This window comes from Dermochelys coriacea, chromosome 25 (assembly GCF_009764565.3).
Source record: "Dermochelys coriacea isolate rDerCor1 chromosome 25, rDerCor1.pri.v4, whole genome shotgun sequence".
Lineage (NCBI taxonomy): Eukaryota > Metazoa > Chordata > Testudines > Dermochelyidae > Dermochelys > Dermochelys coriacea.
In genome coordinates this window covers 14,394,444-14,420,473 of record NC_050092.1, presented here as the reverse complement: position 1 = coordinate 14,420,473, position 26,030 = coordinate 14,394,444, and the positions used below count along the sequence as shown (strand labels likewise).

Sequence of the window (26,030 nt, the reverse complement as noted above, 5' to 3'; positions counted from 1 at the left end):
GGTCCAAGCTTGTGGGGATAACAGTTTAAAAAACAAACAAAAAAACCCAAAGCTGATCAGAGGTCAGATTGATGGTAAATAAGAAACCCTGTGATGCTGTGTTTAGTCACTTTTTAGAGGACTGAATTTTTAGTCTGAAACAGTTTTTAAAATCTACTTTACTATCCCTGTACTGTTTACTATTCTTATCTCAGCTTTGACAACGAAAGTCTGGTCAACTTGACATTCTGGATCTCATGCCTTAGAACTTAATGTACTGTTTCTCAATTCTAGGAAAATCCATCTGCAACCCTGGAAGACTTGGAAAAACCTGGTGTTGATGAAGAACCGCAGCATGTCTTACTTAGATATGAGGATGCTTATCAGTACCAAAATATTTTTGGACCTCTAGTCAAGCTTGAAGCAGATTATGACAAGAAACTCAAGGAGTCCCAGGTAGTGTGATTGAAACATTGAAAGATGCTTATTATTTAGTTATACTTAAGCAGTTCAAATTGATAACATGAAACACCTGGCTCCTAACAATAGAAAAGAGAAGATTTAAGTGAAATAAATGTAAGGCTCTTTACTACAGTAGCAACTGTCACCATTATCATTATTTGTACCGTAGGAGGTAGATGGAAAATGATCACACAGAATTTAAAGAGATTGGAGGCGGGGGGTGGGGTGGGTGACAGAAAGCAACAGTGGTGCTACTGGGTTTTGAAACATGTCTGAATCCTTAGTCTCTCCTTCCTTCTTTGAGAGGGAATCTCCTTAGTCTTTAGAGAATGTGATTCTGTGGAGGACATCCCAACTTTGAGAGTTTGCCAGTTTCATTGGCATTCTGTTGGGTCACCTCCTCCATGGAACCACACTTGCCTATCTGCCTATCTGCCAGTTTTGGATTTCTCAGATGGGCTCCCAGCGGAACTTAGGGTGTCGTATGGGGGCACATAAACACCTGGCATATGTGATTAGCGCACACGCTTATGTACAGTGCCTGGAATTCAACATCTTTGGGGCCAAAAGCAGCATTCTTGAAGAAACAGTAAAGAAATTGGAGATGATGGCTCAGTACCTCAATGGTGCCAGTTGCTGGTAAGTAATTCAGTTTTGTAGAAATACAGTTGTTATGCAAATGGTATAAACTCTCTAAGTGTTTGTAAATATTTGGCTGTTCTGAGCATTACAGAAAAGGAGGATAGTCAAGAAACATCTCTGGTACAATTCTTTTAGAAAGTAAAAGATGCCTTTTCTTTACAACTTAGACCCAAGATAACATCACGGTGAGATGGGACCTGGGCTTGAACAAGAAGAGAATTGCTTACTTCACTTTGCCAAAGACTGACTCAGGTAATGATGTCTAAGTTCTATCTTCTGAGATTGTTTTGAGCTAGGTGTGTTGTAACCAGTTAGTAACAATAAAATTGCATACAGTCTGATGGTCTGTCTTGGGATATAGAACAGTTTTGTTACTTTTGTTTTTGTTGGAGGGTTGATTTACCAGTACGGACTTCAAAAATAACTGCTTGAATGTTCTTCTGTTTAGATATGCGTCTTATGCAGGGAGACGAAATCTGCCTGAGATATAAAGGAGACCTGGCCCCTTTGTGGAAAGGAATTGGTCATGTTATTAAAGTTCCTGATAGTATCCTTTACTTTTTTTTCCAGAGATGCAGATCATTTCACTGACACAGCTGCACTGTGACTTGAGTAGTTCATCAGTTTGATCTCAGAGATAGGATAGTGGGATTGAGGCAGTTCTTCAGAGGAAAATGGAGGTTTATGTTGCTTTCAGCCCAAATTAATTTTCACTCGTGCATGTAAAGTACTTGTTACCTTGGGCAGGTCGCTTAGTTTCTGTGTGCCTCAATTCCCCATCTGTACAATGGGGTAATAGCACAGCCCTACCTCACAGGAGGGTTGTGAGGATAAATACATTAAACTTTGAAGTGCTCAGACACTACAATAATGGGGGTCCACAGAAGTACCTGAGATGATCTGCCCACAGGAGACAGGAAAAGAGGAAGAAAGGAAATTAACTGTTAAACTGCTTTAATCACTGTCCAGCTGATGCCTAGGGATCTGCTTATATTTCCACTTCCAATATTTTTAAAGTGGAAAAATAAATTCCAAACTTATAAGATAAATTACTACTTAACAAGGCTCTTCAGATTATGGTGATGAGATAGCTATTGAGCTGAGGAGCAGTGTTGGAGCACCTGTGGAGGTTACTCATAACTTCCAAGTGGATTTTGTGTGGAAGTCCACTTCATTTGACAGGTATGTAAACTTACTGGCATTCAGAAAACAGTTTAGAGTTAGTCAGGTGTTTGACAGAATCAAAACACTTTTTCCCGAAATTCAGTTTGAATTTTTACTGGGAGGAAGTGCTTCTGTATCTGTTTCATGAAGTTCACTTCCAAAGAGAAAATGAGGTGCACATACCAAAATTGGGAGCATCCTTTGCTTCAGAGAGAACTATTTTCTTTCTCTGTATTCTGTTTAGAACTTGATCTGATCTCAAACATCACTGAACTCCTCATTTATGTACCTCATTCTGAATGCACATTGATTTGTATCATGAATATTATTAACATAAAAGAAAGGGGAGACAAACCTTTTCTCAAATTTCATCTTTTCTGGTTATTCTCTAGAGCTTCAGTCAATTTTGGATATGTCTTCACTGTAAGTGAAGGTGTGCTTGTAGCATGAATAGGCATACCCATGCTAGCTTTAATCTAGCTAGCACTGGTAAAATAGTGAAGATGTGGTGTCACCGGCTTTAGTGCAGTTTAGCAACCTGAGTATGTACCTTGGGTTTCTTTTGGCTAGCCTATTTGTTCTAAAAACACACCGTCACTTTGCAGTGAAATCATGTAACAGTTCAGTAGCATATAAATATCCAGCTTTGTCTCTAAAACCTTAACAGCTGAAAATGGCAATGAAATCTGAACTGCAATCTTTTAGTAGTCATTGGGACAGTAAAGTCTTCAGACTTTTATTTACAGAGTTCTGTGAGCCATGTGTGGCTGCTATGAAAGAAACCTGTTTAACACAACTCTTCCTCAAACCCTGGGGGCGCCTGGAAAGTAATCTTAACTATCTGTAGTGGTGTTTGCCTTCCTTGGAGTTTTTCCTTCTTTGGAAACACACAATGGTTCACTTGCATAATAACATAGGGAGCTCAGTGTTTGCTAGCAGAATGACAGAAGGCTAACTCTGTTTGCCAGGCTGAAAGTGTTTTGTCTCCTCCCCAACCTGCTTATTAAGCTAATGGGTTTTTTAGTTCGTCTTGCACCTAATTAACCTCCACGTTACAGAAGTTTGTGGATAAATACATTCAGTTCATGTTTTGTGATCTGTGTTTTCACTTGCAGAATGCAGAGTGCTTTAAAAACATTTGCCGTGGATGAAACTTCAGTTTCTGGCTACATCTACCACAAACTGTTAGGTCATGAGGTAGAAGATGTGATTATTAAATGCCAGCTGCCAAAGCGTTTTACAGCACAAGGACTTCCTGACCTCAACCATTCTCAGGTAATCCTATCTTTTCTCTTGTCAGCCATAATTTCATAAAGGATTTACATACAAGGATTATAGACTTGAATGAAAAAAATGTATAATAACCTAACTATGCTTACCTACTTTAAGTACAAATGATATGCTAAAATAGCAAAACTTTTTTCAGGTTTATGCAGTAAAGACTGTCTTGCAGCGTCCTCTGAGCCTTATCCAAGGTCCCCCGGGTACAGGAAAAACTGTGACATCAGCCACTATTGTCTACCATTTAGCTAGGCAGGGCAATGGGTAAGAAATTTTAACTGATAACTGAATATTTTATATATGTTGAAGCTGTGTGATGCTTTAAGCACTTACTCTGTATTGATAAATAGAAATTATATTCTACAGCTATTAAAGTATATACTTAAAATATATACTTAAAATACAATGCTGTCTTGCTACAGTTGGAACATTTCTTCCAGAAGTGTGCCACTCCTGGAAAAACTTTCAAAGTGCTGAATTTGAAAAACATATGTGAATAACTTTAGGATATATTCAGCTTTTGGATGATTCTGATCTTGTCTGGATTAGCTTTTTTTTCCTCTAGGAAAGTTTTAGAATTCCTCATCACTTGAGTTGACTTTTTTTCCTTCTGTTTAATTTTTAAGGCCTGTGTTAGTTTGTGCCCCAAGTAACATAGCTGTGGATCAGCTCACTGAGAAGATCCATCAGACAGGACTAAAAGTCGTTCGTCTATGTGCTAAAAGCCGCGAGGCAATTGATTCTCCTGTATCTTTCCTGGCATTGCACAACCAGATCAGAAACATGGATAGGTAAGAAGTTGTCCAAGAAAAATGGCTTGGATGCTTGTTGTTGCAGTAGGTTATCTACGTGAGAATGGCAAAATTCATTCGATATAATGCAGTGATAGGGATAAGCCATGACTTAATAAATAATGTAAATTCAGTTGTCCCTTGTGGACTGGGGTGGGGGAGGGATAGCTCAGTGGTATGAGCATTGGCCTGCTAAACCCAGGGTTGTGAGTTCAATCCTTGAGGGGGGGCCATTAAGGGATCTGGGGCAAATATTGGGGATTGGTCCTGCTTTGAGCAAGGGGTTGGACTAAATGACCTCATGAGGTCCCTTCCAACCCTGATATTCTGACTGCCACACAAAAAAAAGTCCACTGCACAACTGCCATTCTGCTCAAGGGAGCCCTAGAACCCCGAATATCAGGAGTTTTATACTTGAATTTTAAGAAGAAAATATGATTGTTTTGATTTCAAATTCCTTTGCTGTGTAGTATGCCTGAGCTCCAGAAACTGCAGCAGCTGAAAGATGAAACTGGAGAATTGTCATCTGCTGATGAGAAACGCTATCGTGCTCTGAAACGAACAGCAGAGCGTGAATTACTTATGGTACAGGTTCCTTTTCTCTGTTAGGACTTGTCATTTTTTTTTTTTGCAGACTAGTGAAGGTTAGATAAGTAAATGTTAAAAACAGTGCTGAGGGTGCAGGTGCTGAAATGCATGTTTTTGTCTGTTTATCAGAATGCAGATGTTATTTGCTGCACATGTGTGGGAGCAGGTGACCCAAGACTTGCAAAAATGCAGTTTCGTTCCATTTTAATTGATGAAAGCACACAGGCTACTGAACCAGAATGTATGGTGCCAGTTGTTCTGGGAGCCAAACAGGTATGAAGGGTTGCTCTGAAAAATAATGGAACTCATAAGCAGATACAGATATCTATTCGCTACTTATAATGCACAGAAAATGATTGTTGCCGTTTTCCCTGTACATGCTCCTGTGGAAGTGAAAACTCCCCACTTTCTGGATAGACAATTCCCTACTGCCCGTCCAAACAACTTTTGTTTTATGTGACAGCAATAAAATTGTCCTCTTTCCAAAGTGCAATCATTGTTTCGGTGTGCTTGACATGTTAAGGTCTGACTGGAGACTTCACCTCTGGATAACTCTAAGGGGCTACAAGGTCTGCTATTCATTACTGGATATAAAGCAAAAAGAAAAGGAGTACTGGTGGCACCTTAGAGACTAACAAATTTATTAGAGCATAAGCTTTCGTGAGCTACAGCTCACTTCATCGGATGCATCCGATGAAGTGAGCTGTAGCTCACGAAAGCTTATGCTCTAATAAATTTGTTAGTCTCTAAGGTGCCACCAGTACTCCTTTTCTTTTTGCGAATACAGACTAACACGGCTGCTACTCTGAAACCTGTGGATATAAAGCATATTTGAAACTCATCAGCATTCTTGCTGATAATTTTAGAGTAACATGCTATACATTGTCTGACTTGAAATCAGTCTGTTCTAGCATTGCATCAGCTAGGAAATCTGCGTGAGAGCTTAAGGTGTCTATACTATGTAGTCAATGTTGAATGTTTTTTTTTTCCTTTTCTTTTCTTTTTTTTTTTTTAACAGCTGATCCTTGTAGGTGATCACTGCCAGCTTGGTCCTGTTGTGATGTGTAAAAAAGCTGCAAAGGCAGGCCTGTCTCAGTCCCTTTTTGAGAGGCTTGTGGTGCTGGGTATCCGTCCAATTCGCCTGCAAGTGCAGTATCGTATGCACCCTGCACTTAGTGCTTTTCCATCCAACATCTTTTATGAGGGGTCACTCCAGAATGGTGTTACTGCAGGTAAAATACAATTGGCACAGTACAAAATTGACTTGCATTCAATCCACAGAGAATCAGAACAAGGGATTCATTAATATAGAATGTCTTAACCGTATTTGTTGAAATGGGGGCATTGACTGTGGACTGCAGCTAATTTAATAGTTTCTTGGTGCATTTAAGGTGTGTGACACTAAAGGAGTGTTGTGAATGTTCTGGCTTATATTTTTTCCTCCTCAGCGGACCGTGTGAAAAAGGGATTTGATTTCCAATGGCCCCAGCCAGATAAGCCAATGTTTTTCTATGTGACACAGGGTCAAGAAGAAATTGCCAGTTCAGGCACCTCTTACTTAAACAGGTAAATAAAATTCAATGCTAATGTTATATAAGTGGGGAAAATTTTCAGTAGTGACTAAGTCCCATTTCCCATCTTGCCTTCACATTTAGAGCCTTAATTGATTCCCCTAATATTCGTAGGAAGGATGATGAATGACCTTATGTCTAAGGCACTGGAGAGGGACTCAAGAGACGGGGGTTCAGTTTCTAGCTCGGGCACAGACTGTGACCCATGGGCAAATCACTTAATCTCTGTGCCTCAGTTCCCTATCTGTAAAATGAAAAATTCTCCTATCACAGGGCTCTTTTGTTGTGAAATTCATATTTGGGAGGTGCTTGGATACTGTGATGATGGAGGAGGGGGGCACAAACAAGTTCTTAGATGTATAAACGAACCTAGGCATCTAAGTTAGAGTTCCATCTCATTTAGATGAGAGATTAATTTCTATAACCATAAGTGCTATTTGTCCCTTAGGCCAGCACACTTGAATAGTTGCACAATATTGTCCTAGTCCAGATATTTGAACTCCAAAATACTGTTTTAAATCAGTAGGAGAGAAGGATTCGTGGTCCTGCTAACACCAGAGATTGAAATAATTGTGTATCCATTTAAGTTTACTTGTGTGCTATGTAACGCTGTGGATACATGTTCTCACTTTCAAAAGCAAGCCAACATCAAACACAGATCTGTGTAGTGTGAATTGATTACTGCTGCAGCAAATTCCAGTCAGCTGCTATATGGAAGCATTGGGGTCCAATATACACTACCTTCTAAAGAAAAAAGGTTTCTCTTGGAACTGTCAGTGTGGTAACATAGGTCAAAGAGTGCAAAGAATAAACATATATAGTGGAAAAGGATATCTTTAATCTGGCACTTCTCCCCTCCTCCTCCTTCCACTTCTCTCTCTCTCTCTCCCTCCTGCTCCTTTAAAACCTCTCCCAGGAAGTTTACGTCTACGTTTGTGCAACTATTGGGGGTGCTTGTCACCGCTTCACTCCCATGGTATTAATACAGTTTCTCTCACAGTGCCTTTCATCACAATATATTATCCATCACTGCTGAAATGCAGCACAGAAGGAAACCAACTTGCACATGAATGATACAACAGCGGGCAGAAAGCAAAGTTTAGTTTAGAACTGTGCAATGTTAAAAAATGAATAAATTCCCATGGGATCTTTACTGTCCATACAGCAGACAGGATCTGTTTTTAAGATCTCCTCCAAAATACATTTGCACAATAAACTGTAAGATATACAGATTCTCTGCTTTGGAAGGATGAAGACGGACTTCAACTTGTCATTCCAAGGCATCTAAGTATTTAGCTTTGCTGGGTAAGGAATACCATATGTAAGAGGAGAGTCCAGTTTCCATTTTAACTTCTTCCCTTTTCAAGTGCAGATAGTTTTAGCTCAAAGGAAATTTAGTTAAAAAAAAAAAAACACACCTTCTTTCCATGTATGGTCTCCTCTGCAAAGCTTGATTTGAATCAGTCAAACTGGTTGAGTAATGCAAGCATAAGAAAATACTTTCCACTCAAAATAGCCTTCATACAAAAGGCTAATGCAGCATTAAGCCTTGATGTTTTTTTATAGATCCCAATAACTTGCAAGAAGTATTTAGCAAGTTAAACTTTTATTTATTTAATGACAGGTTTCAGAGTAGCAGCCGTGTTAGTCTATATTCGCAAAAAGAAAAGGAGTACTTGTGGCACCTTAGAGACTAGCAAATTTATTCATTGGATGAAGTGAGCTGTAGCTCACGAAAGCTTATGCTCAAATTTGTTAGTCTTTAAGGTGCCACAAGTACTCCTTTTCTTTTTATTTATTTATTTAACTTACTTCTGCAATATATCTAGTTTAGTGACTTTAAAAAATAAAACAAAAAACCTCTCTTCCTAGGACGGAAGCTGCTAATGTGGAGAAGATAACTACAAAGTTACTGAAAGCGGGTGCCAAACCTGATCAGATTGGCATTATTACTCCCTATGAGGGTCAGCGCTCTTACCTGGTGCAGTATATGCAGTTCAGCGGTTCCTTGCATACAAAACTCTATCAGGTATGGAGTCTTTGTACGGTTTCACAGTAGACTTTATTTCTGGGCTTCTTTTCACTTTCAAGTTATTTTGAAATTCCAGTTTCAGCTTACTTTAAAAGACCCCAATGACTGTATTATACTGACTATTATACTCTTGGGTCTTTGCTGCAAACAAGACCAAAGTTGTATACTTAATAGAAGCTCTTTTTTGTAATGCTGAAAACATTTTGTGAATATATCCTCCACTGAAGGAAGACCTTGATGGAAATAGGCTAGTGGAATATTCCTGGCAGGAGCAAATCTAATTTGTCTGCCAGTTATCCAGATTTTCCAGTATGATAGCTTGAGAGCTGCAACACTGGTTAGTGCTGTTTAAAATAGCAGTGCTTCAGAATAGTGGGGAATCCAAAGGGCAGTCTGGCAGCAGCGGGGCTAATTTATTTTTCTGGTACAGATGTTAGTATGCCTAGTGAATTATAGCATAGCCCTAAAGCACTGATATATAAGTTAGTTATTTGTTCTAAAACCAAGAATGCTTTTTTCTCCCTCAGTGAAACTGCTTTTAGTCATTAGTTGATCTGATCATTCCACTAATGTCACAAGAACAACATTGTTTGCAAAATGATGGGGTTGGTTAGAGATGTTGGACCAAAATGCTTTATAATAATGATCCTTAGCACAGTTTTCTTCCTTGCTCTGGGCTTCGAATGGGACACGGTTTACATGGTGGTTCTCCTTTGCAGGAGGTGGAAATTGCAAGTGTTGATGCTTTCCAAGGACGAGAGAAGGACTTTATTATCCTTTCTTGTGTAAGAGCCAATGAGCACCAAGGAATTGGATTTTTAAATGATCCCAGACGTCTTAATGTGGCTCTCACCAGAGCAAGGTGCAGTATGATTATAATACTCTGCATGGATGTAGCAGACTTTTATTACTTACATGAGCTCTTGCCCAACAAAAATTATGCTGTTTTTGGAAACATAAGATGAACAGAACCATCTGAGTAAGCTGACAGGAACGTTAAAATGATTCCCGCATCTCTAGAAACACACTCATACCAACTGAAACGACATTGGTCATACAGCTTTAACATTCTAGTGACTACAGATTGTCAGAAAATGACAATTTGTGGAGGAGTCTGACCTTGAAACAGGCATGCCCCTTCCTCCTCACATCCGTTTGCTGGAGCAGAAAGGGAGTTCCATGTCATTCATTTTCTCCCCATTTTCCAACAGTCAGCAGAAGCTGGGATGTCTCGACTGCTCTGCTTCTCTCTCTCAACAACTGTTTCTCTGGGTTCTTCTCTCCTGTAAATGAGTCTAGAGTTTGCCTCTGCCTCATGGGGGGCACTTGAGAGGTGGGGAAGTGTGAAATAGATGCTTTGTCAGTTTCACTGATGCCCACAGGTTTACTTTAAAAGGGTTTTTTTGGTTAAACTAATCTGGTTGAAGTACACAGTAGGTTTGTTTGCTAAACTAGTCAATATAGCATACCATTACCAGTATAATGAGATCACTGCAGCAATCTTTCTTAAATGACTGTATGGCATAATAGTCTTTTTGTGATAAATATTGGCCACAGGATCAATGTCTCTTGGCTTTACCTTAATGGACTTTGCAATTCAAGGCATCTAATGAAAGGAGCTAGTTACTCTGAGGCTGCATCCACTTCCATTGTCCTCTTCCAAACCATAGCCTTTAGAGGCCTTATTTAAGACTGTAAGTGTTTAAGTGCAGGCACAGATGTTCACTAGCACAGCAAAAGCAGCATATTTAAACATTGGGTAGTCCCACATGCTCCTTCTCTTCTTTTTCTCCGTGACAATTCCTGCTGTAGGCAGAAGTAATCTGTTAGGCCTGTAGGGCAATCTTTTGGGAGTGGTATGCACGAAACAACCACTAGCAAGATTCTGTGACCTCCACTGATTTGGGAAAAGCTGGAAGCAGGGTATAAAACTAACACAACCTCCTACTCAACTGCCACTCAGATGTGTGCCTATGAACTTGAGGCCTTAGTTTGAGCTGGGACTATATTCTCTTTGCAGTTCATACATATAAGGATAGTGGGAGCTACAGCCATGTAGAGGGAAAATATATCTCGACTTGAGCAACTTACTACATCTTATTCTGCATTTTGTCATGTCATGTTAATTTGGTTAATGTAGAATTTCTTAAAAATAAGCTTTACGGTTGACTTCTGACTTATCTGACATGACCATATACTATTCCATAGATATGGAGTAATTATTGTTGGGAACCCAAAAGCTCTGTCTAAACAACCACTTTGGAATCACTTGCTGAACTACTACAAGGAGCAGAAGGTACTCGTAGAGGGACCACTAAACAATCTCCGAGAAAGCCTTATGCAGTTCAGCAAGCCCCGTAAACTTGTCAATACCATCAACCCAGTAAGTTACTACAAATACACTAGTCTCTTTTTTTTTTTTTTTTTTAAATGTATATGGGAGAAAGGGAAACATGACTGTAAAATGGTCAGATTTTCCTGTGACCCACTTTATCTCAAGGTTGTGGCCGGAGGGGATTGGTGGGATTTTGGTCCTAGTGAGAAACAGATGGTGGTGGGGCTGACTTTTGTGGGAGATGGTAGTGAATATCCTGCTCTCCCTTGCCTGAACAGTGCTTTTTCAGGGGCAGCACTACTTCAGGATACTGCAGGGCTCGTTCTATAGCATCTTGAAGCCCCACTTCCTATGGTGTGAAGCTGAGCCCTATGTGAGATGAGGGAAGGTGAAAGCTGCCCTGGGATCCAGAGGCAGAGCAGTGGGGGAAGGGAGCTTGCTCATTCCCTCACTTGCTCAGTCCTAGCAACTATCTGTTTTTTCTGTGGATTTTTTCTTAGCTTGTGGGATGTCACCAAGCAGGTTGCCTCCTTAGATCTGCTTCTAGGGACAGCCCAATTGGATGAGAAGCCTTTTTGTAGTAACCTACCTCATCTTTCTTGTTTAGGGTTTTAAATGTAGGCAGTAGTTTTTGAGAGTAAGCATTCTGTAAGAATGTCGGATTTCCTGGATATGACTAAACTTATTAAGCTTAAAAGTGCTTTTGTCCTACTATGTTCAGATAAATATGGATCAGTGGTAGTAAATACAAATAACTCTTGTCATTGGGTTCTGATGATACCCTGAGGACAGAGCGAAGGAGAACTGTGTGATAAGAACTGTAAAATGGAGTCAGTCTCATGAAACTCCAGCCCATTTTAAATTGAAAAACACTTAAAATAATAACGGGAAATAAATGACTGATTTAAATGGCAGATTTGGATGTCTTTCATGCATATATCTAAAGCTGAAATGTATTTGATACTTCGACGGGTAGAACCAACACAATCCCTACCCTGAAGAACTTTAGAGTAAAGTTGCAATGCTTTTCAGTTCGCAACATTGGTTCTAAATCTAAGGATTTATTGTCTAACTTCATGTAACATTTTTAGGGTGCCCGTTTCATGACTACTGCCATGTATGATGCACGTGAAGCTATTATTCCAGGATCTGTCTATGACCGGAGCAGTCAAGGTAAGGGAGCTGTGGGAGTTGAACTCCCTTATTGACTTTTCCAATTATGTAGTCATCAAGTGGGCTTTTTACTTTTTGATGCTGAACTAGGATTTCTCTTGAAAGCTTCCAATTAAAGAAAGGCTTCTCACCGTGTACAAACTAAACTGCTTTGGGCAAAATTTTACAATGAAAACTCTGATTTCTAAATCTAACGGTGGCATGGACCACCGTACAAACATGGTATTTCAGAAATCCCAAATTAACCTTTAGTGTAAACTATTTCTTAACTTGACTAAACCCTGACTTAACGATTTGACTGTTGCTGATCTGTAGGTTGCTCTGCGGAATGCTTTGACAGTACAAAAAATCCAGAGAGGAGATAACATTGAGCTGTTACATTTTTCTAGGCCGCCCATCGAACGTGTACTTCCAAACACATGATCAGATTGGGATGATTAGTGCTGGACCCAGCCATGTCACTGCTATGAACATTCCTATCCCTTTCAACCTTGTGATGCCACCAATGCCACCACCAGGATATTTTGGGCAGGCTAATGGACCGGCTGCAGGTATGTAATCATTAAATACAGACCAAAAATATCATTTTCATTACCTTTGGCTCTCCCTCCCAGCGACACTATGGAAGGGGCATTTTGAGGCCCAGGTGGAGGGAGTGTTTTACAATGGCTTCTGGTAACACTTGTGGCTAAACTTGCAGCAGTGTTGATGGTTTCAGAGGAAATTGTCTAGCCTTCCTCAGCTGTAAGAATTAGTGGACATGATATAAAGCTTCTGATTATCCCATCAGGGTCGAACAGTATACTGTCTCTAAACCTTTAGATTCATAGATAGTTGCTACCTGAATAAGTATAATATGTAGTTTGCTAAGCCACCAGTATACATTTGACTAGAAACAAAGTAAAATCGTTACATATATAAAATATCTTCACTCCTTTGGCGGGGGTTAACTTTTTCAGGACGTGGGACACCTAAAGGAAAGACTGGTCGTGGTGGGCGCCAGAAAAATCGTTTTGGGATTCCTGGAACTAGCCAGTCAAACCTTCCAAACAGTCAAGCAAGCCAAGATGTGGTGTCCCAGCCATTCTCCCAGGGTCCACTGACTCAGGGTTATATCTCCATGAGTCAGCCATCACAGATGAGCCAGCCAGGACTCTCCCAGCCAGAATTATCACAGGTAAGAGTGTAATGATCCTACCTAAAAACTCCCTAGGCTACAAAGTGGATTTTTTTGGCCATGTGTCATGTGTGGAAGAGGGGGCGGGGTGTATCCGGTAGTATCTGGGAGTACATTGCCATTCCCCCACACATTCAGTCTGAATATAAGGATATTTCCCCTTGAGGTACATGCATTAAGCTCTGTGTTGCACATGCATTCAGGCACATAGATGTTGCCCTTCATTTGTACATGGTAATTTCTTTTTACCATAGGCCCTAACCTGAAATCAGACCTATTCCTAAAGAGGAACGTATTCCAGTAACTTAGAACAGTTATTGCAAATACTGGGCATTTCAGTAATACTTGCAACTAGACAGCGTAAATCACTGTAGAAATTCATTGGCAAAGGGGTTGATTTAGGGGACAGTTAGTCTGAAGGAAAAATTGTTATATGGCAGCCACAACCCCATTTGCTGTTTAATGCAGCATACGCTCTCGAGACCCTAATGCTACAAAAGGTTTGGGTGCCTAACAGAAAAACTCTCTCATTTCAGGACAGTTACCTTGGGGATGAGTTTAAATCTCAGATTGATGTGGCGCTGTCGCAGGACTCTACTTACCAGGGTGAACGTGCATATCAACATGGTGGAGTGACAGGACTGTCACAGTATTAGAGTGTAAGGCACTTAGATTCAGTTCTGTTTCTTTACTCTCATGACTTAAGTTCCTAAAAGCAACCTCTAGTGCACAGGGGCAAATAGTTAATGTGAATTCTGTTGTTCTTTCCTTTTTTTAGGTTGAGGAAGAAGAGCTAAGCTTGTGTGGAGCTTAGTTCCATCAGCATTTTATTCTGGGTAATAAAAAAAATAAAATAAAATGGATACCTGTTTTCCACTGCTAAAACTGAAGCACCACTGTGTGAGAGCAACAGGAGAAAGAGAAAGAAAGAAAGAAACCAACCAACGGAGAGGAGAGAGAAAGGAGCGCGCGTGAGAGCCCACTGCTAGCTCACTGAGACAAGGAGACTGACCGGAGAGGAGAGAGAGCACCAAAGGACTGGCTGGCGCCTCACTGGGAAGGCAACTCGCCCTGAAAGAATGAGTGGTCAGCTCAGTCCCTGCTCCCCCAGTCAACGAAGCTTGAGAGAAGGGCCTTAAGCAGGTTTCACTTCATTCCATACTTCTCTTTGCGAGCAGGGCATCACTTTTCAGAGCAGGAGGGGAGAGGAAAACCCTCATCTCAGAGTTGTTCTCATTTGAAAAGGTACTATATTTTAGCAGTAACTGTTGACGTTTTAAAAACAGAGTATCTAAAGAGGAAAGATCCTGCTGAAAAGTGACAGTAAGCCAAGCAGAAAACCAGCCAGAACATGGTGACTGTACAACGCTGAGATGCAGGTTTTGTTGTCCAAAACTGGCTCTGAAATTCTAGTGTCATCATGTCGCCCACATTCTGAACTGGTATTTCGTGACAAGGTGGTTTTAAAGAGATTCTTTCAAAGGAGCACTGAATTTTTAGAAGTGTCTCTGAATTCTTAGTAGTGGACCTGGGAGATCCTTGTTCTGAGAAGCTTACCAAAAAAAAAAGTAAAATAAGCAAAAACAAAAAAAATCTAAATTAGAGCACCAACCTTGAGAACTTTCAGTGTGATTTAAAGTTGCAGCAATCAGCCTCTTCTTCCTACAATGGATAGCAGTTAGGAGTGAAAGGAGCTTGCATGCTCAAGCAGGAGGAGGGTTTCGAAGTGTTTTCTGTATGCTTTAATTGGCTACTGTCTGGACTCTACTCTGTGAAAACAAGCCTTTCTGTAAGATGAACTGTGCGCTTAAAAGGGGATGGGTTCCTGTGCCCTTCGGCCCTGGAGGAAAAGACGCTAGGAGGCCTGCTTTATTCACTCCCACTGATGTTGGGAGGAAGTAGTGGAAACTGGGGATTATATTGGTTTTGAAGTAAAGACTCTACAATGATATTGAAGCAGGTTGGAAAAAAATAAATGGAAAAAGCAGGCAGTTGGAAGGTGGCCTCTGATAGATGGGTATAATTAGAGACAATGGATTAGGCTTTTGTGTGGCTTCTTCTTTAGTGATTTAATGCAGATAGCTGAATGATTCAGGTGTTGAAGTTAAAAACAACCCCGGAGACTGCTTTTTGGCTAGTGAACATGGCTGTGGCATCAGTGCTGACTTGAGAAGTAGTTGGAAGTCAAACTGAAAACAGCACATAAAAAAGCCATCCAATTTCTAAGTTGTACCCGTGTCCTAAACAAGTCAAGTGGGAACACTGGGAGCATTTTATTTGTCTAAACCTTTTTAGAAACAGCACAGAGAACTTAAATTCCTACTAACCCATTTTTATCAGATCTCTAAATTAGAATAACCTCTACCTCCTAATTGGCTAAAAATCAGTAGTGTGTGAATTAATTACTAAACTAGATGTTTTTTAAAGTTTACAAATTAAGTTAGCTTTATAATCAAAGGGCTCCAAGTGTTTCTAGTCTTTTTTTGAGGAACTAAAAAAAAAACCAACAGAAAACAACCCTCTCAATGAATGTACTTAGAATAAATAACAAAACCCACCTCTTGTAATTTGGAAACACCCACTTGCATTACTCTGTCCTTTCTGTAGATTATCAATCTGCTTTCATAACTTGTATTTGCTGTAGCTTTCCATGTCTCCTCCCCCCCACCGCCCCCATAGTGTAGTATACCTACAGGGTTTTGTAGGTAGTGTACACATGAAATTTAGAACAGATGTTCTAAATTCACTTTTAGTCCTGCAGTGAATTGTTCATAAACTGCAAAAAAAAAAAAAAAAAAAAAAAATTAGAAACCTTCCTGAAACAAAACAACCATTCTTGTTTCATAAAAAGCCTCCAGAGTTTAGACTTCTATAATGTGCAAAGAATGGAGACACAGGCCACCTTCCTTCATGTAAGAGGGACTATTTTATTTATTAACATTTTACGTTTTTTTCCTTCTGGGTAGGCTGCGTAGTTGCATAGAGATTTGAGATAGGTTTAAGCTGTAACTCTTTGTGCAATGCAATCCATTGAGTGATGTGTAACCCCTTCTCCCCCTTCCCCCAACCCCTTTATTTCACTGGTTGGAATGCTTGCCTCTGCTTTGTGCTGTTTTTTTCCTTTGTAGCAGTTACTCTGAGTTTTATAAATCCCACAGACATCAGTGCTAGCACTGTTAATCTTTTTTGATTTTGTCTGTATGTTTTAAACCTGTTTGTCATCAATAAAAAAATTAATAAAGAGCTCTTGCATTCAAGCTGGGGCCTATATTTCAGTAATCATTTTGGACCTTTAAAAAACAATATTTGTGACAGTTTGGCCCAGTGTTTGATTGTATAAACTTCAAGTTTATTACATTTTAACACATACTAGTACAAAAGTGTGGTGTGTTTATAACATACATGGATAAGCAAATGAACTGAAAAGTTTGTTAAAGGTAAGTACCCCATCTGTACCCCCTCCTTTGGGTCTTGTCCAGACATGTGCATGCCATAGGAATGGTTAGAAACCCACTGAGGCATTCTGTGCCCATGCATTGATATTACATGGTTATATGGCAGTAGTCAGTTCCCCTTTATATGAAAGGCTGTTAGAGGAGCTTGATTTTTTTTTTTTTTTAAATATTGATGGCTAGAGCTTACTTCTTCCAGGCTGGGAATACTTTCTTGCATAAAACCCACTGGAAGTAACAGCAAGACCCTTTTAAGGCTTTCATCTGGCCCCCTTTCAAGTTTCCAACTTTGCATGTTTAGTGGGCAGCTGTCACTCATCAAAACTCAGATTTGCTCTGATCATGGCTCTGGTGGTAAATCTGAGACAACATAGTAACTGAATAAGTCCTTTTAATAAAAAGTTCAGCTCATACATGCTGACTTAATAGTTTAGATTGATAGGCCCAGTCTTGACACCACCAACTGCATTTGGTACAGCAGTCAAGTATTTGAAAGTAGCACTATTTAAGGTACAAATACAGTAAACTTTTTCACACTGCTTTCTGACTGAAGCACAAGCTCAGCTTAGTATAGCAGGCTGCTGATGTTGTGAGCATGTTTCATATTAGTGCACTGACATCTTCAGAGGGTCTGTGATCACTGAAGTAGTTATTTCATGTGTCCACTCTGGTCCACAAAGTATTGCACATGGTTATAGCTGTCTTTTTCTGCTATTGTGAGAATCCTCTAATTGTTTGGACTGCACAGTAGATAGGACAGAGCCCATTAATCATTCATCTCTTTGTGCTTTGGTAAATGCAAGTGAAGATTTAGATGGAAAGCAAAAACCTCCCTCACAAGTGTGGCCTAAATGAACTGAGCTTTGAGTTCCTTGATCTGCTGTAGACTAATTTTTCAAAACACTCAGTATAACAAAAGCTAAAATCCCTTTTCTTAGAAATTCAAGTTTGTTTAATTCCGGGAATTAACTCCACATTAAGAGGTGAGGGTAAGTATTTAAAAAGAAACACTAGCAGTTCAGATTTTTGAGCCTGTCACTGTTACTTTCTAGTTTTTTCAGAAGAAATTGACATATCTTAAATATTTTATAAACTTGAGTTACTGGTGGTAGTTATAAACCATAGTCACTAATCTGACTAGCATCAAACATTTAATGAAGGAATTAGATGCTAGATTTTGATGTAGTTCTTGTTTACTGTACAGAATAATAGGGGGTAAAATGTCTTACAAACCACAGTAGCCTATGTCTGTGAATCAGTTAGCTTCCTAAACTGCAGTGCAGAGGATACCTGAAAATGTTAGTGTATAATAGTAGGTCACCTGTGTGGAACTGTGGTAGCCTTAAAGTACTCAGCCTTACTTGCTCCTGTTCAACAAAGATTTGGGTATATCCATTAGCACAGCACATTCATTGTGTAGGGTAGCGAAAGGACACTGTCTGCAAATTAATTTAAAATAAGTGGATAAACCTTTTAGTTTCCCCATAGGGACAAAGGTCTTTCCTGTTAATACTTAGTGAAACCTTTCTATCAAGACACATTACAAGGTAGATACAAAAAAACCAATTCTCCACTAGTTTCAATCTGACTGACATTTAAAAAAAAGTTCCAAGTCTAATTCAGATTCCTTGCTGCTTCTTATCTTCCCCCCCAAAAAAGAGTGCAATTAAAATTGTCCTGTATTTGTCACTGAAAGGCAAAACTTTACTTTGACTTTACTCCAGTTTGACATCCCCACATAGATCTGTGCACAGCGGCAACCTCTAAAGTGTAGGGCCCCATGACTTGTAAAGTAGCGGTAGCTAGCAACTGCTATGTTCTTATTCTTTTAGCTACACCAGAAGAAGGGGAGGTTCAGTGCTTGGTGCCTTTGGAAGGTGTGTGTGTGTGTGGGGGGGTGTTTCTGCTATGTTAACTTGTCTAAAATTCAGTCACAGAGAAACACTTCAGTGCAAGGGGCAGATTTAAGAAGTTTTCAGCTGGAAGGGAAGGAAAGTTGCACTGGTAGGGATTACTCAAGTCACATGACTGCTTCAGTTGAGCAGCTGTGGTTGATGACTTTAAAGACTGGAATGAGCTGGCAACTTTGCCCAGGCTTCAAGCATGGCTACTTTAAGACTTCAAACATTCCCCAGCCCCCCAATCTTATTTTAACATGAATCCCACTTTGAAGAAAACAGGCCATCCCTCAGCCACCTATCCCTTGGTCCTAGCTAATAACTTGGCTGGTTTTACTTTCGGAACAGTGCTGGCTCTTGGTAGTGTAGGTGGAGACCTACTAAAACTTCAACTGCCCCAGCTCCTCTGGACTTCAGCCTGAGCATTGCAGCTGTGAAGGATCCCTGTGAAATTCTGTACTAAAGTCATCCCTTTTCCTGTTTTTCATCTCCTACCTCAGCTGGAGGACAGGCAGCTTCAGCAATTCATTCATAAGTGTTGGAGAGAGGGAGAGGGTCCTCACCCAACTGACTTGATATAGCAAACTTGACCTGCCTTTCACAATACCATTGCTGGTCTAGCAGGTCTATTGGACATACCACTGATGCCTTAACACACACAATCTGTTTCAACAGTGCAATAAGTAAAGAACTAAGTAACCATAGGTTCTGCTACAAACTGTGTTAAACCCTTATGGAGTCAGCTGGAATCGTGCTAAAATGAGACTATTAAGCTACTTTCACTGAGCCAAGTCCTCACTGCTCCACGGGTGACAGGCTAGTGCATTACATAATTGCGCAAGCCACTGCTCTACACCCCTCCTCCCCCCATATTTTTTACTAGGATGTTGTTTAGGTATTGGCTGCTTATCTAGTGCAACATGGCTTAAGATAATTATTAGGAGGCAGGGAATAGTTTTCTGTCCCTATTACTGAGGGAACTCTGACAATAATCAAGGTGAAAACTTTTTTTTTTTTAAAGGAGACCTTGTCTATTCATCTTTCTACTGCTTTCTGCAGCCATCTGCCTGATTGCCAGCCATCGACTAGATTCACGCTCAATGGGTAACATGTAATACTTTTAAAGAATCAATTAATTCTTTAATTTGTTTTGAAATAGTTTGGCCACTGGGATTTTTTTTCCTGCAACAAGTCAGCACCCCTCCATCAAGTTGGACACCCAAAATTGATGGCTCCTTATACAAATTTAGGCTAAATTTTCCAAGCCAGGCTTCTTGCATTATTCAAAAGCCAGAGCCTGACCTCTTAGGCTACATCTTCACCACAAAAAAGGTATGTTTTATATTGGTAGGATGTTCTGGTGAGAGTACTCTCAGTCTGAGAACGTACCTCTTCACCCTGCGTCACTTCGCTTCCCCAGGCCCCACTGTCCTTCTCTGCCCTGGCATCTAATAGCTGGTACCAGTAATGCCCTTTTAAGAGCAATGCATTAGCAGGCTCAAGGCAGAGGTGATATTTTAGTTGCAGTACAAGCCAGTGGAGTAGAAAGGCCTGGTCATTTCTTCACTCACTAGAAAGAAGGTAGAATTTAGCCAAATTGTCTTCCTGTTCTGGAAAAATAAATCCATGCTAAGCTCGTGTCATTTAGCTCAAGAAGCTGAGACTCCAGCTGAGCTACTCCTTAGAGCAACGGGGACGGTGCTGCTGTTCCTACCAGCGTGGGCAAGCTAAGGGTGCGGGGCCTATGGGGCACTGAAGAGCCAGCAGAACTCATTCTTCAATGTCATGGGCACCAGCTCCAGCCATAAAACAATGCCTCCAGGTCAGAACCGAGGATGGCGGCACAGGGAGAGGAGTGCAGGGACTAACAAGCTGATGCCACCATCCTCTGCTCAGCACTTGGGCGGCATGAGGAGGGAGGGGGAGAGGCTCAGACTATCGGCATTAGATTTCACCAGGTTCCCAGCAAGGCTCCACGTGGATGAAGCCACCAGCAGGTAGGAGTTTGGAAGCCTGATGCCTCCAGCCAATCAGCATTACATTAGAATCCCAAACTGCATTATCCTCTTGATGCCAGAAGCCAAGAGCTTCCCCTTGCGGCTGCATTTTGCCACTATGCATCAAAGGGGTAGTTCTGCCATTAACTGCACCAAGGGATGGAGGGGAGGGTCCCTACCCACCCACATGAAGGAGATTTAATACGTTTTGACCTATTACATCAACCAAAAATCCTAGTTACTCCAGCCGTTGACCGTTCTCTGAGACCCATTCGATTCCCTATTCACATCTCGACCAGCAGCTCCATTATCTGCAGCCACACTCATCAACCACCATGTCCTCATAGTGTCTCAGCACCACGTTATCATGGTTGTCGTAATACAGGATGGAGATGGGGGACAGCCTCACTGGGACACAGCAGGGCTGGGGGGTTCCTTCTGGGTCAAGAGAGTGCACCATGGTTTGGAGGATGGCGTGGTTGGTGCTGTTGAGTTCTGCTGTCAGTGGGAAGGGGCACTCCCCAAGGCAATAGTTGGCCATGTATCCCTGCGGCGCAATGATCCAGTTCTCCCAGCCCACGTCACTGAAGCTGATGTAGAGCCGCCTCGGCTTGCAGAGGTTGCTTGGGGTGACTGGGGTATAATAGGAGCTTCGCCTCTTCCTGGAGGCCTGGCACTGCTTCTGACTGAGGGATACCACCAACAGCGAGGTGTCGAGGAAGGAGTCGATGCTGGCACAGAGGTTCTGCAGCCTTCGGGGCGGCAAGGCCAAGGTGCCGTCCCTGCTGCCCACAGAGATCTCCAGGATCAAGCCCATGTTCTTGCTGGGGGTTCTCCAGCCCTTTGCCACTTCGGTCAGGTTGAAGAGGAGGGACTTGTGCAGCTGTGCGAAGGATTGCGCCACCAGCAGCTTGTGGTTGTACATGTGGGAGGACATTCCCCGCAGAGACATCTGCAGGGCTTGGTACAGCCGCAGCTCAAAGACCTGCCTGCCACTGGAAGTGTGATAGGAGTTGTGGCTGAAGTTGATCTCCAGCTGAGCCATTGTCAGTTGCTCCCCCTCCTCCAACACAGAGAAATTAAAGTACAGACGTTTCTCCAGACACAGGAAAGTCTTGGGCTCCCTACTGTGAATGAAGTGGCCTGAGGGAAGGAAAACAGAGGAGGTGGCATTCGTTCTTTGAGCAGGAAGGGCCTCCCCATACACATAGTGAGATTCAGAGCAGTAGCAAAGCAGCCAAAAAGGAAGTGGATAAACTAACCTGACCTGAACTCCTCATTCCCCAGACGAGAAGAGGGCAAACTCCACTTCCCCAATACCCGCCTTGATCATCAACTACACTCCTGGCTCAGCCTGTGCCTGGAGGCCGCACGCTGTCTGTGTCCACACTCAGCTCTGCTCTGCAACTCTCCCAGTGCAAAGTCAGGGCTCTCCTGAGGAACAGAACGAGTCTGACAGATTCTCTCCCACGGTCTGATCAGTGCGAGGAGGGCGGGGGAGCTGAGGGGTGTGCTTCTCTGAGGCAACCCGAAGAGTTTGCTCGCACACCAGGCCCTGTTTCAGGGCAGTATTTTAAAGATACAGCTGCCCCCTCAGCCAGTCACTGCTGGGGTGCGAGGCTCCCACTACCCTGACATCATCTGGAAGCTTCACCACAGCAGAGGTTCCCCATGGCAATAATTATCCACCAGTCCCTGCTGCTGGGTGAAAGCTGCTTGGCTAAGAGAAGGTGGCAGACTCACAAGAGTAACAAGCCAGAGCCAGCATCAGAGGCAAAGGTCTGCATAAGCTTTGGGGCTGAGCAGTCTGAATTTGTGGCTGAAGGACAGAACTGGGAGTCAGAACTCGTGGGTTTGCTGCCACTCGCTGTTTGATCCTCAGAGAGTCACTAGACCTTGTTGTACTTCAGCTTCCCTGTCTGCAAGAGAAGGGTAACACCTGCCTCCTTCGCAGCGTGGCGGGCAGAAGGTGCTGCTCATTCTGGTGCTACTGTACCAAGAACGGCTAGAGCAGGACCGGTCTGCTGGGCCCTTTGGACTCAGACCCTGATTTCACCTGGAAACACCAGATCACTAAAGAAGCGAGTTTAGTGGGGCCTCATCCTAAGGTCTAGCAAACAACGGAATGGCCCGGAGAGGCCCAGGGCTGAAACAGCAGGAGGTGCTGCAAGTCCAGCTAAGGATCAAATGATGGGGTGGGAGCCAGGCCTGCAGCCAGTGCCACAGGCTCAAAGAGAAAACCAGTCAGGCGGTGGGGGTGTGCCAGTCCCCAGTGCACTGGGCATTCAGTCTTTTCTGCATTCTCTGCCCTAACTGGAAGACATGAATGCAAACCTGAGCTAAGCCACTGGAGACGCTTAATCGCACCCAGCTAAGGAAGCGTAACTCCAGCCTCCCTGTCCCCAGTTCCTTTAAAATCTGTGCAGGCCTGATGCTTATGGGAAATAAAGACCCTGCTGTTTAGGAGTATTACAGAACTGAAGGGTGGGTATCAGACAGTGCTCCAGGGAAGTGCACTACAGGGCACTGAAACCACATCCCCAGCATCTTCTGCCCTGATGGTTTCCTTAGATAAGCACCAGTCATAGAAAAAATCCCTCCCAGGATGTCAGAGGAAGCAGGCAAGGCTGGAGGTACAACAGCAACTCAGCCATAGCTCGGGTGACCAGATGTCCCCATTTCATAGGGACAGCCCTGATATTTGGGGCTTTTTCCTATATAGAGGCATATTACTCCCCCACCCCCTCCCGATTTTTCACACTTGCTATCTGGTCGCCTTAGCAGCGTCCTGCAGGATCCCAACGTGTCTCACAAACATCCCTACTCCTCTCACCCCGACCCCGGAGAGATTATCTGCCATGTTATGGCTGGGGAAACTGAGGCACAGAGCAGTGACCTGCCTGAGCTTGCAGAGCGAGTCAGGCCCAGCGCGGATACTAGACCCCAGCGGTCCCAGGGCTCAATCTTTTGCTCCGACCACTGCCCCGCCCCCCCCAGCCCTGCCCCAAGCCCCCCGGGACCGGGCAGGCACCAGCATCCCAGAGGCTCTGTACCTTGGTCAGCGAAGACACGGATGATGTTCCCAGGCACATTAAATTCCTCCACCCTGCAGGCGCGGCCCGGCGCCGTGTCCCCGGGGGAAGGCTGCGCTCGCCGCTGGAAGATCCGCCACAGCACGGAGGGCACCGGGGCCGGGGCCCTGGGGGTCGGGGCCCTGGGGGTCGGCTTGGCGTTCAGGCCCAAGGATTTCAAAAGCGAGAGCTCCTGCCGGCTCCCCAGCGCCGCGCCCAGCAGCGCCCAGAGGAGGCCAGCTGCAAACCGGGCCTTGGCAGGGGCCGGCCCCATGGCTGGGCTGGGCTGGGCTGGGCCGGGCCGGACCGGACCGGGCCGGGCAGACAAAGCGCAGTGCCGGCGCCCAGCTCTCCAAAGGGCGTCTGCAGCCACCAGGCAAGAGGGGGGTGTTGATTGCGCGATTGGAGCCTTTGATCTGGCGAGGGCTCAATTACAGCGAGGCATCCCTGGATTGGGCAGGGGAGTGAGAACAAGCCCCCAGGCCAGGGAGCCCATTAACCCTCTGGAGTCCGAGGGGAGGTGGCTTTGCCTTGCACAGCCTCCGTCTTCTGCTAAACTGGGGAGGAGGAGGGGGGCTGCCTGGCACCAGCTTCCCTTGGCTTCACCCCTGCCCGGCTGGGCCATGCACCGGATGGGCTGCCCTTGAGTGGGCAGAACTGACCTAGCCCTGCCCGGGCCACCCCACACAGTCACCCCCGGGGAAAGCAGTTGAGTGCAGGCCAGGGCTACCCTGATCCTGGCTCAGCTGCCCCATGGCTGGGGGGTGGCGATGGAGGGTTTTTGCATCTCCAGCTGCAGCATGAAGCCACCTCGAGGCCTTATGCTGGCTGTAGCCTACCGAGCATCCCCGGACCTTTCCAGTGCGCCCCATTGAGAAGAAAAGGAGTACTTGTGGCACCTTAGAGACTAACAAATTTATTGGAGCATAAGCTTTCGTGAGCTACAGCTCACTTCATCGGATGCATCCGATGAAGTGAGCTGTAGCTCACGAAAGCTTATGCTCTAATAAATTTGTTAGTCTCCAAGGTGCCACAAGTACTCCTTTTCTTTTTGCGAATACAGACTAACATGGCTGCTACTCTGAAACCACTGAGAAGAGAGAGCGGCCCACAGCAGGAGGGAGATGGGGGGACTGTGGCCACTGCATGTGGCAGGTGGAAGGGGGCTGCACAGGAGCCAGCTGGCCAGGTGCTCACAGGGGCGATGGCCAGACCCTAGCTAGGCCAGAGCTGTGCTCTGGCATCACCACTAAACCAGGGGAGGCGGGTTGTGCTGTCCCACGTAGCCTGCACCGGGGCTTCCAGACTGGCCCTTCCTGGGCATCAGCACACAACGCCCCCCCACCCCATCTCCTCCCTGCATTGCCCACCATCAAACCCTCCCTGGAGACAGGAAAGAGGCCATTCTCCTGCCACACTTGTAAGGCACCCAGTCTGTCCGGGTGTCGGCTTGGTGCCTTGGAGAAGGAGACAGCCATGTGTGAAGTTTCCTCCCTTGAGATCCACAATTCTGCAGTAATCAGGGTCCCACATCCGCATCCCCCACCAATGGCACCTCCTGACCGTCTGTCGCTCCCCCAGCCCTGCCATCCAACCTGATGGGCTGTTAACTTCCACCCAACCTTGTCAACTGGTTCCCTGCCGAGCGAAAGACATACCCGGTATCTACAACAAAGCCTGCTCATCCTATGCCAGCCCTGCCCTGGCCAGGCCCTGGAGCACCCTGTGACTGGAGCTAATCAGTGGAGCGGGGGGGGGGGGGATTAAATTATAAAAGGAAAATAAGCCTTCCAGCTGCAATGCAGGGAGCAGCCCATCGCTTGCTGCGTCCCACCGAGCCCGGGCCTGGCCACTCAGGGATAGAGCATTGCAAGCTGGGGGCTGCAGTTCCCGGGCTGAGCTTTGGCCACAGCTGCATCAGTGGGTCTATTGTTTAACCAGACTAAACATTTAAGCTGGCTGCAGACTCAACGCCCCATCCTGGCCCTGCCCTGCCCGGTCCCGCGATCACCCCTGTGCAAAGCGGGTGTGCTGGTGTCAAGGGGACAGTTCTGATCCAGCAGCCACTTTTGCACCGGTGTAACTGACGATACACAGTGCAGGGCCAGGGTGGACTGGCCCTTCAATCTCTAAGAGAGTCAGACCAGTTAACCAGCACACAAGTGGTCCTGCTGCAGCTAGCTCTGTCCTGACTCTTCAACTCATCTGTCCAGAGCAGGACACTAATCCCTAGGAAACCTCACAATGCCCAGGCCTGCCCCAGCATTTGGGTCAGCCACGCATCAGTATTCAACCCTGCCTCTCCTCTCTGAACCAGCCTGCTAGCACAGCTGCAGCTGCTAACAGGCCCTAAAGCAGCCAGCTGCTTTTAAAGCACAGGCCGTGGTTGAACTACAAGTTACCAAATTTAACACTCC

General features: G+C 44.0%; 2 protein-coding genes across 3 annotated transcripts in view; one reads left to right on the top strand and one right to left on the bottom strand.

The window, feature by feature from the left end:
- Positions 1 to 16,452, top strand: part of UPF1 (UPF1 RNA helicase and ATPase) — a 28,605-nt gene extending 12,153 nt beyond the window's left edge. Inside the window, exons 6-24 of one of the 2 annotated variants that reach the window (XM_038383625.2) lie at positions 274 to 435; positions 1,251 to 1,335; positions 1,532 to 1,630; positions 2,157 to 2,265; positions 3,363 to 3,522; positions 3,674 to 3,792; positions 4,155 to 4,319; positions 4,790 to 4,904; positions 5,037 to 5,180; positions 5,926 to 6,139; positions 6,356 to 6,473; positions 8,351 to 8,507; positions 9,230 to 9,372; positions 10,719 to 10,893; positions 11,937 to 12,018; positions 12,408 to 12,569; positions 12,978 to 13,195; positions 13,732 to 13,854; positions 13,974 to 16,452. In XM_038383625.2, coding sequence (XP_038239553.1) covers positions 274 to 435; positions 1,251 to 1,335; positions 1,532 to 1,630; positions 2,157 to 2,265; positions 3,363 to 3,522; positions 3,674 to 3,792; positions 4,155 to 4,319; positions 4,790 to 4,904; positions 5,037 to 5,180; positions 5,926 to 6,139; positions 6,356 to 6,473; positions 8,351 to 8,507; positions 9,230 to 9,372; positions 10,719 to 10,893; positions 11,937 to 12,018; positions 12,408 to 12,569; positions 12,978 to 13,195; positions 13,732 to 13,851 — 2,547 coding nt within the window. In that variant the 3' untranslated portion in view covers positions 13,852 to 13,854; positions 13,974 to 16,452. Of the gene's footprint in view, positions 1 to 273; positions 436 to 1,250; positions 1,336 to 1,531; positions 1,631 to 2,147; positions 2,266 to 3,362; positions 3,523 to 3,673; positions 3,793 to 4,154; positions 4,320 to 4,789; positions 4,905 to 5,036; positions 5,181 to 5,925; positions 6,140 to 6,355; positions 6,474 to 8,350; positions 8,508 to 9,229; positions 9,373 to 10,718; positions 10,894 to 11,936; positions 12,019 to 12,407; positions 12,570 to 12,977; positions 13,196 to 13,731; positions 13,855 to 13,973 lie in introns of both variants that reach the window. The other variant, XM_038383623.2, reaches the window with a different exon arrangement.
- Positions 16,453 to 16,522: 70 nt separating this feature from the next.
- On the bottom strand, positions 16,523 to 26,025 carry GDF1 (growth differentiation factor 1). The gene is made up of 2 exons (XM_038383626.2): positions 23,596 to 26,025; positions 16,523 to 21,685 (listed from the first exon to the last, which is right to left on the bottom strand). The coding sequence occupies exons 1-2, from the start codon at positions 23,885 to 23,887 to the stop codon at positions 20,850 to 20,852; spliced, it is 1,128 nt and encodes a 375-aa protein (XP_038239554.1). The 5' UTR covers positions 23,888 to 26,025; the 3' UTR covers positions 16,523 to 20,849.
- Between the last annotated feature and the right edge of the window lie 5 nt (positions 26,026 to 26,030).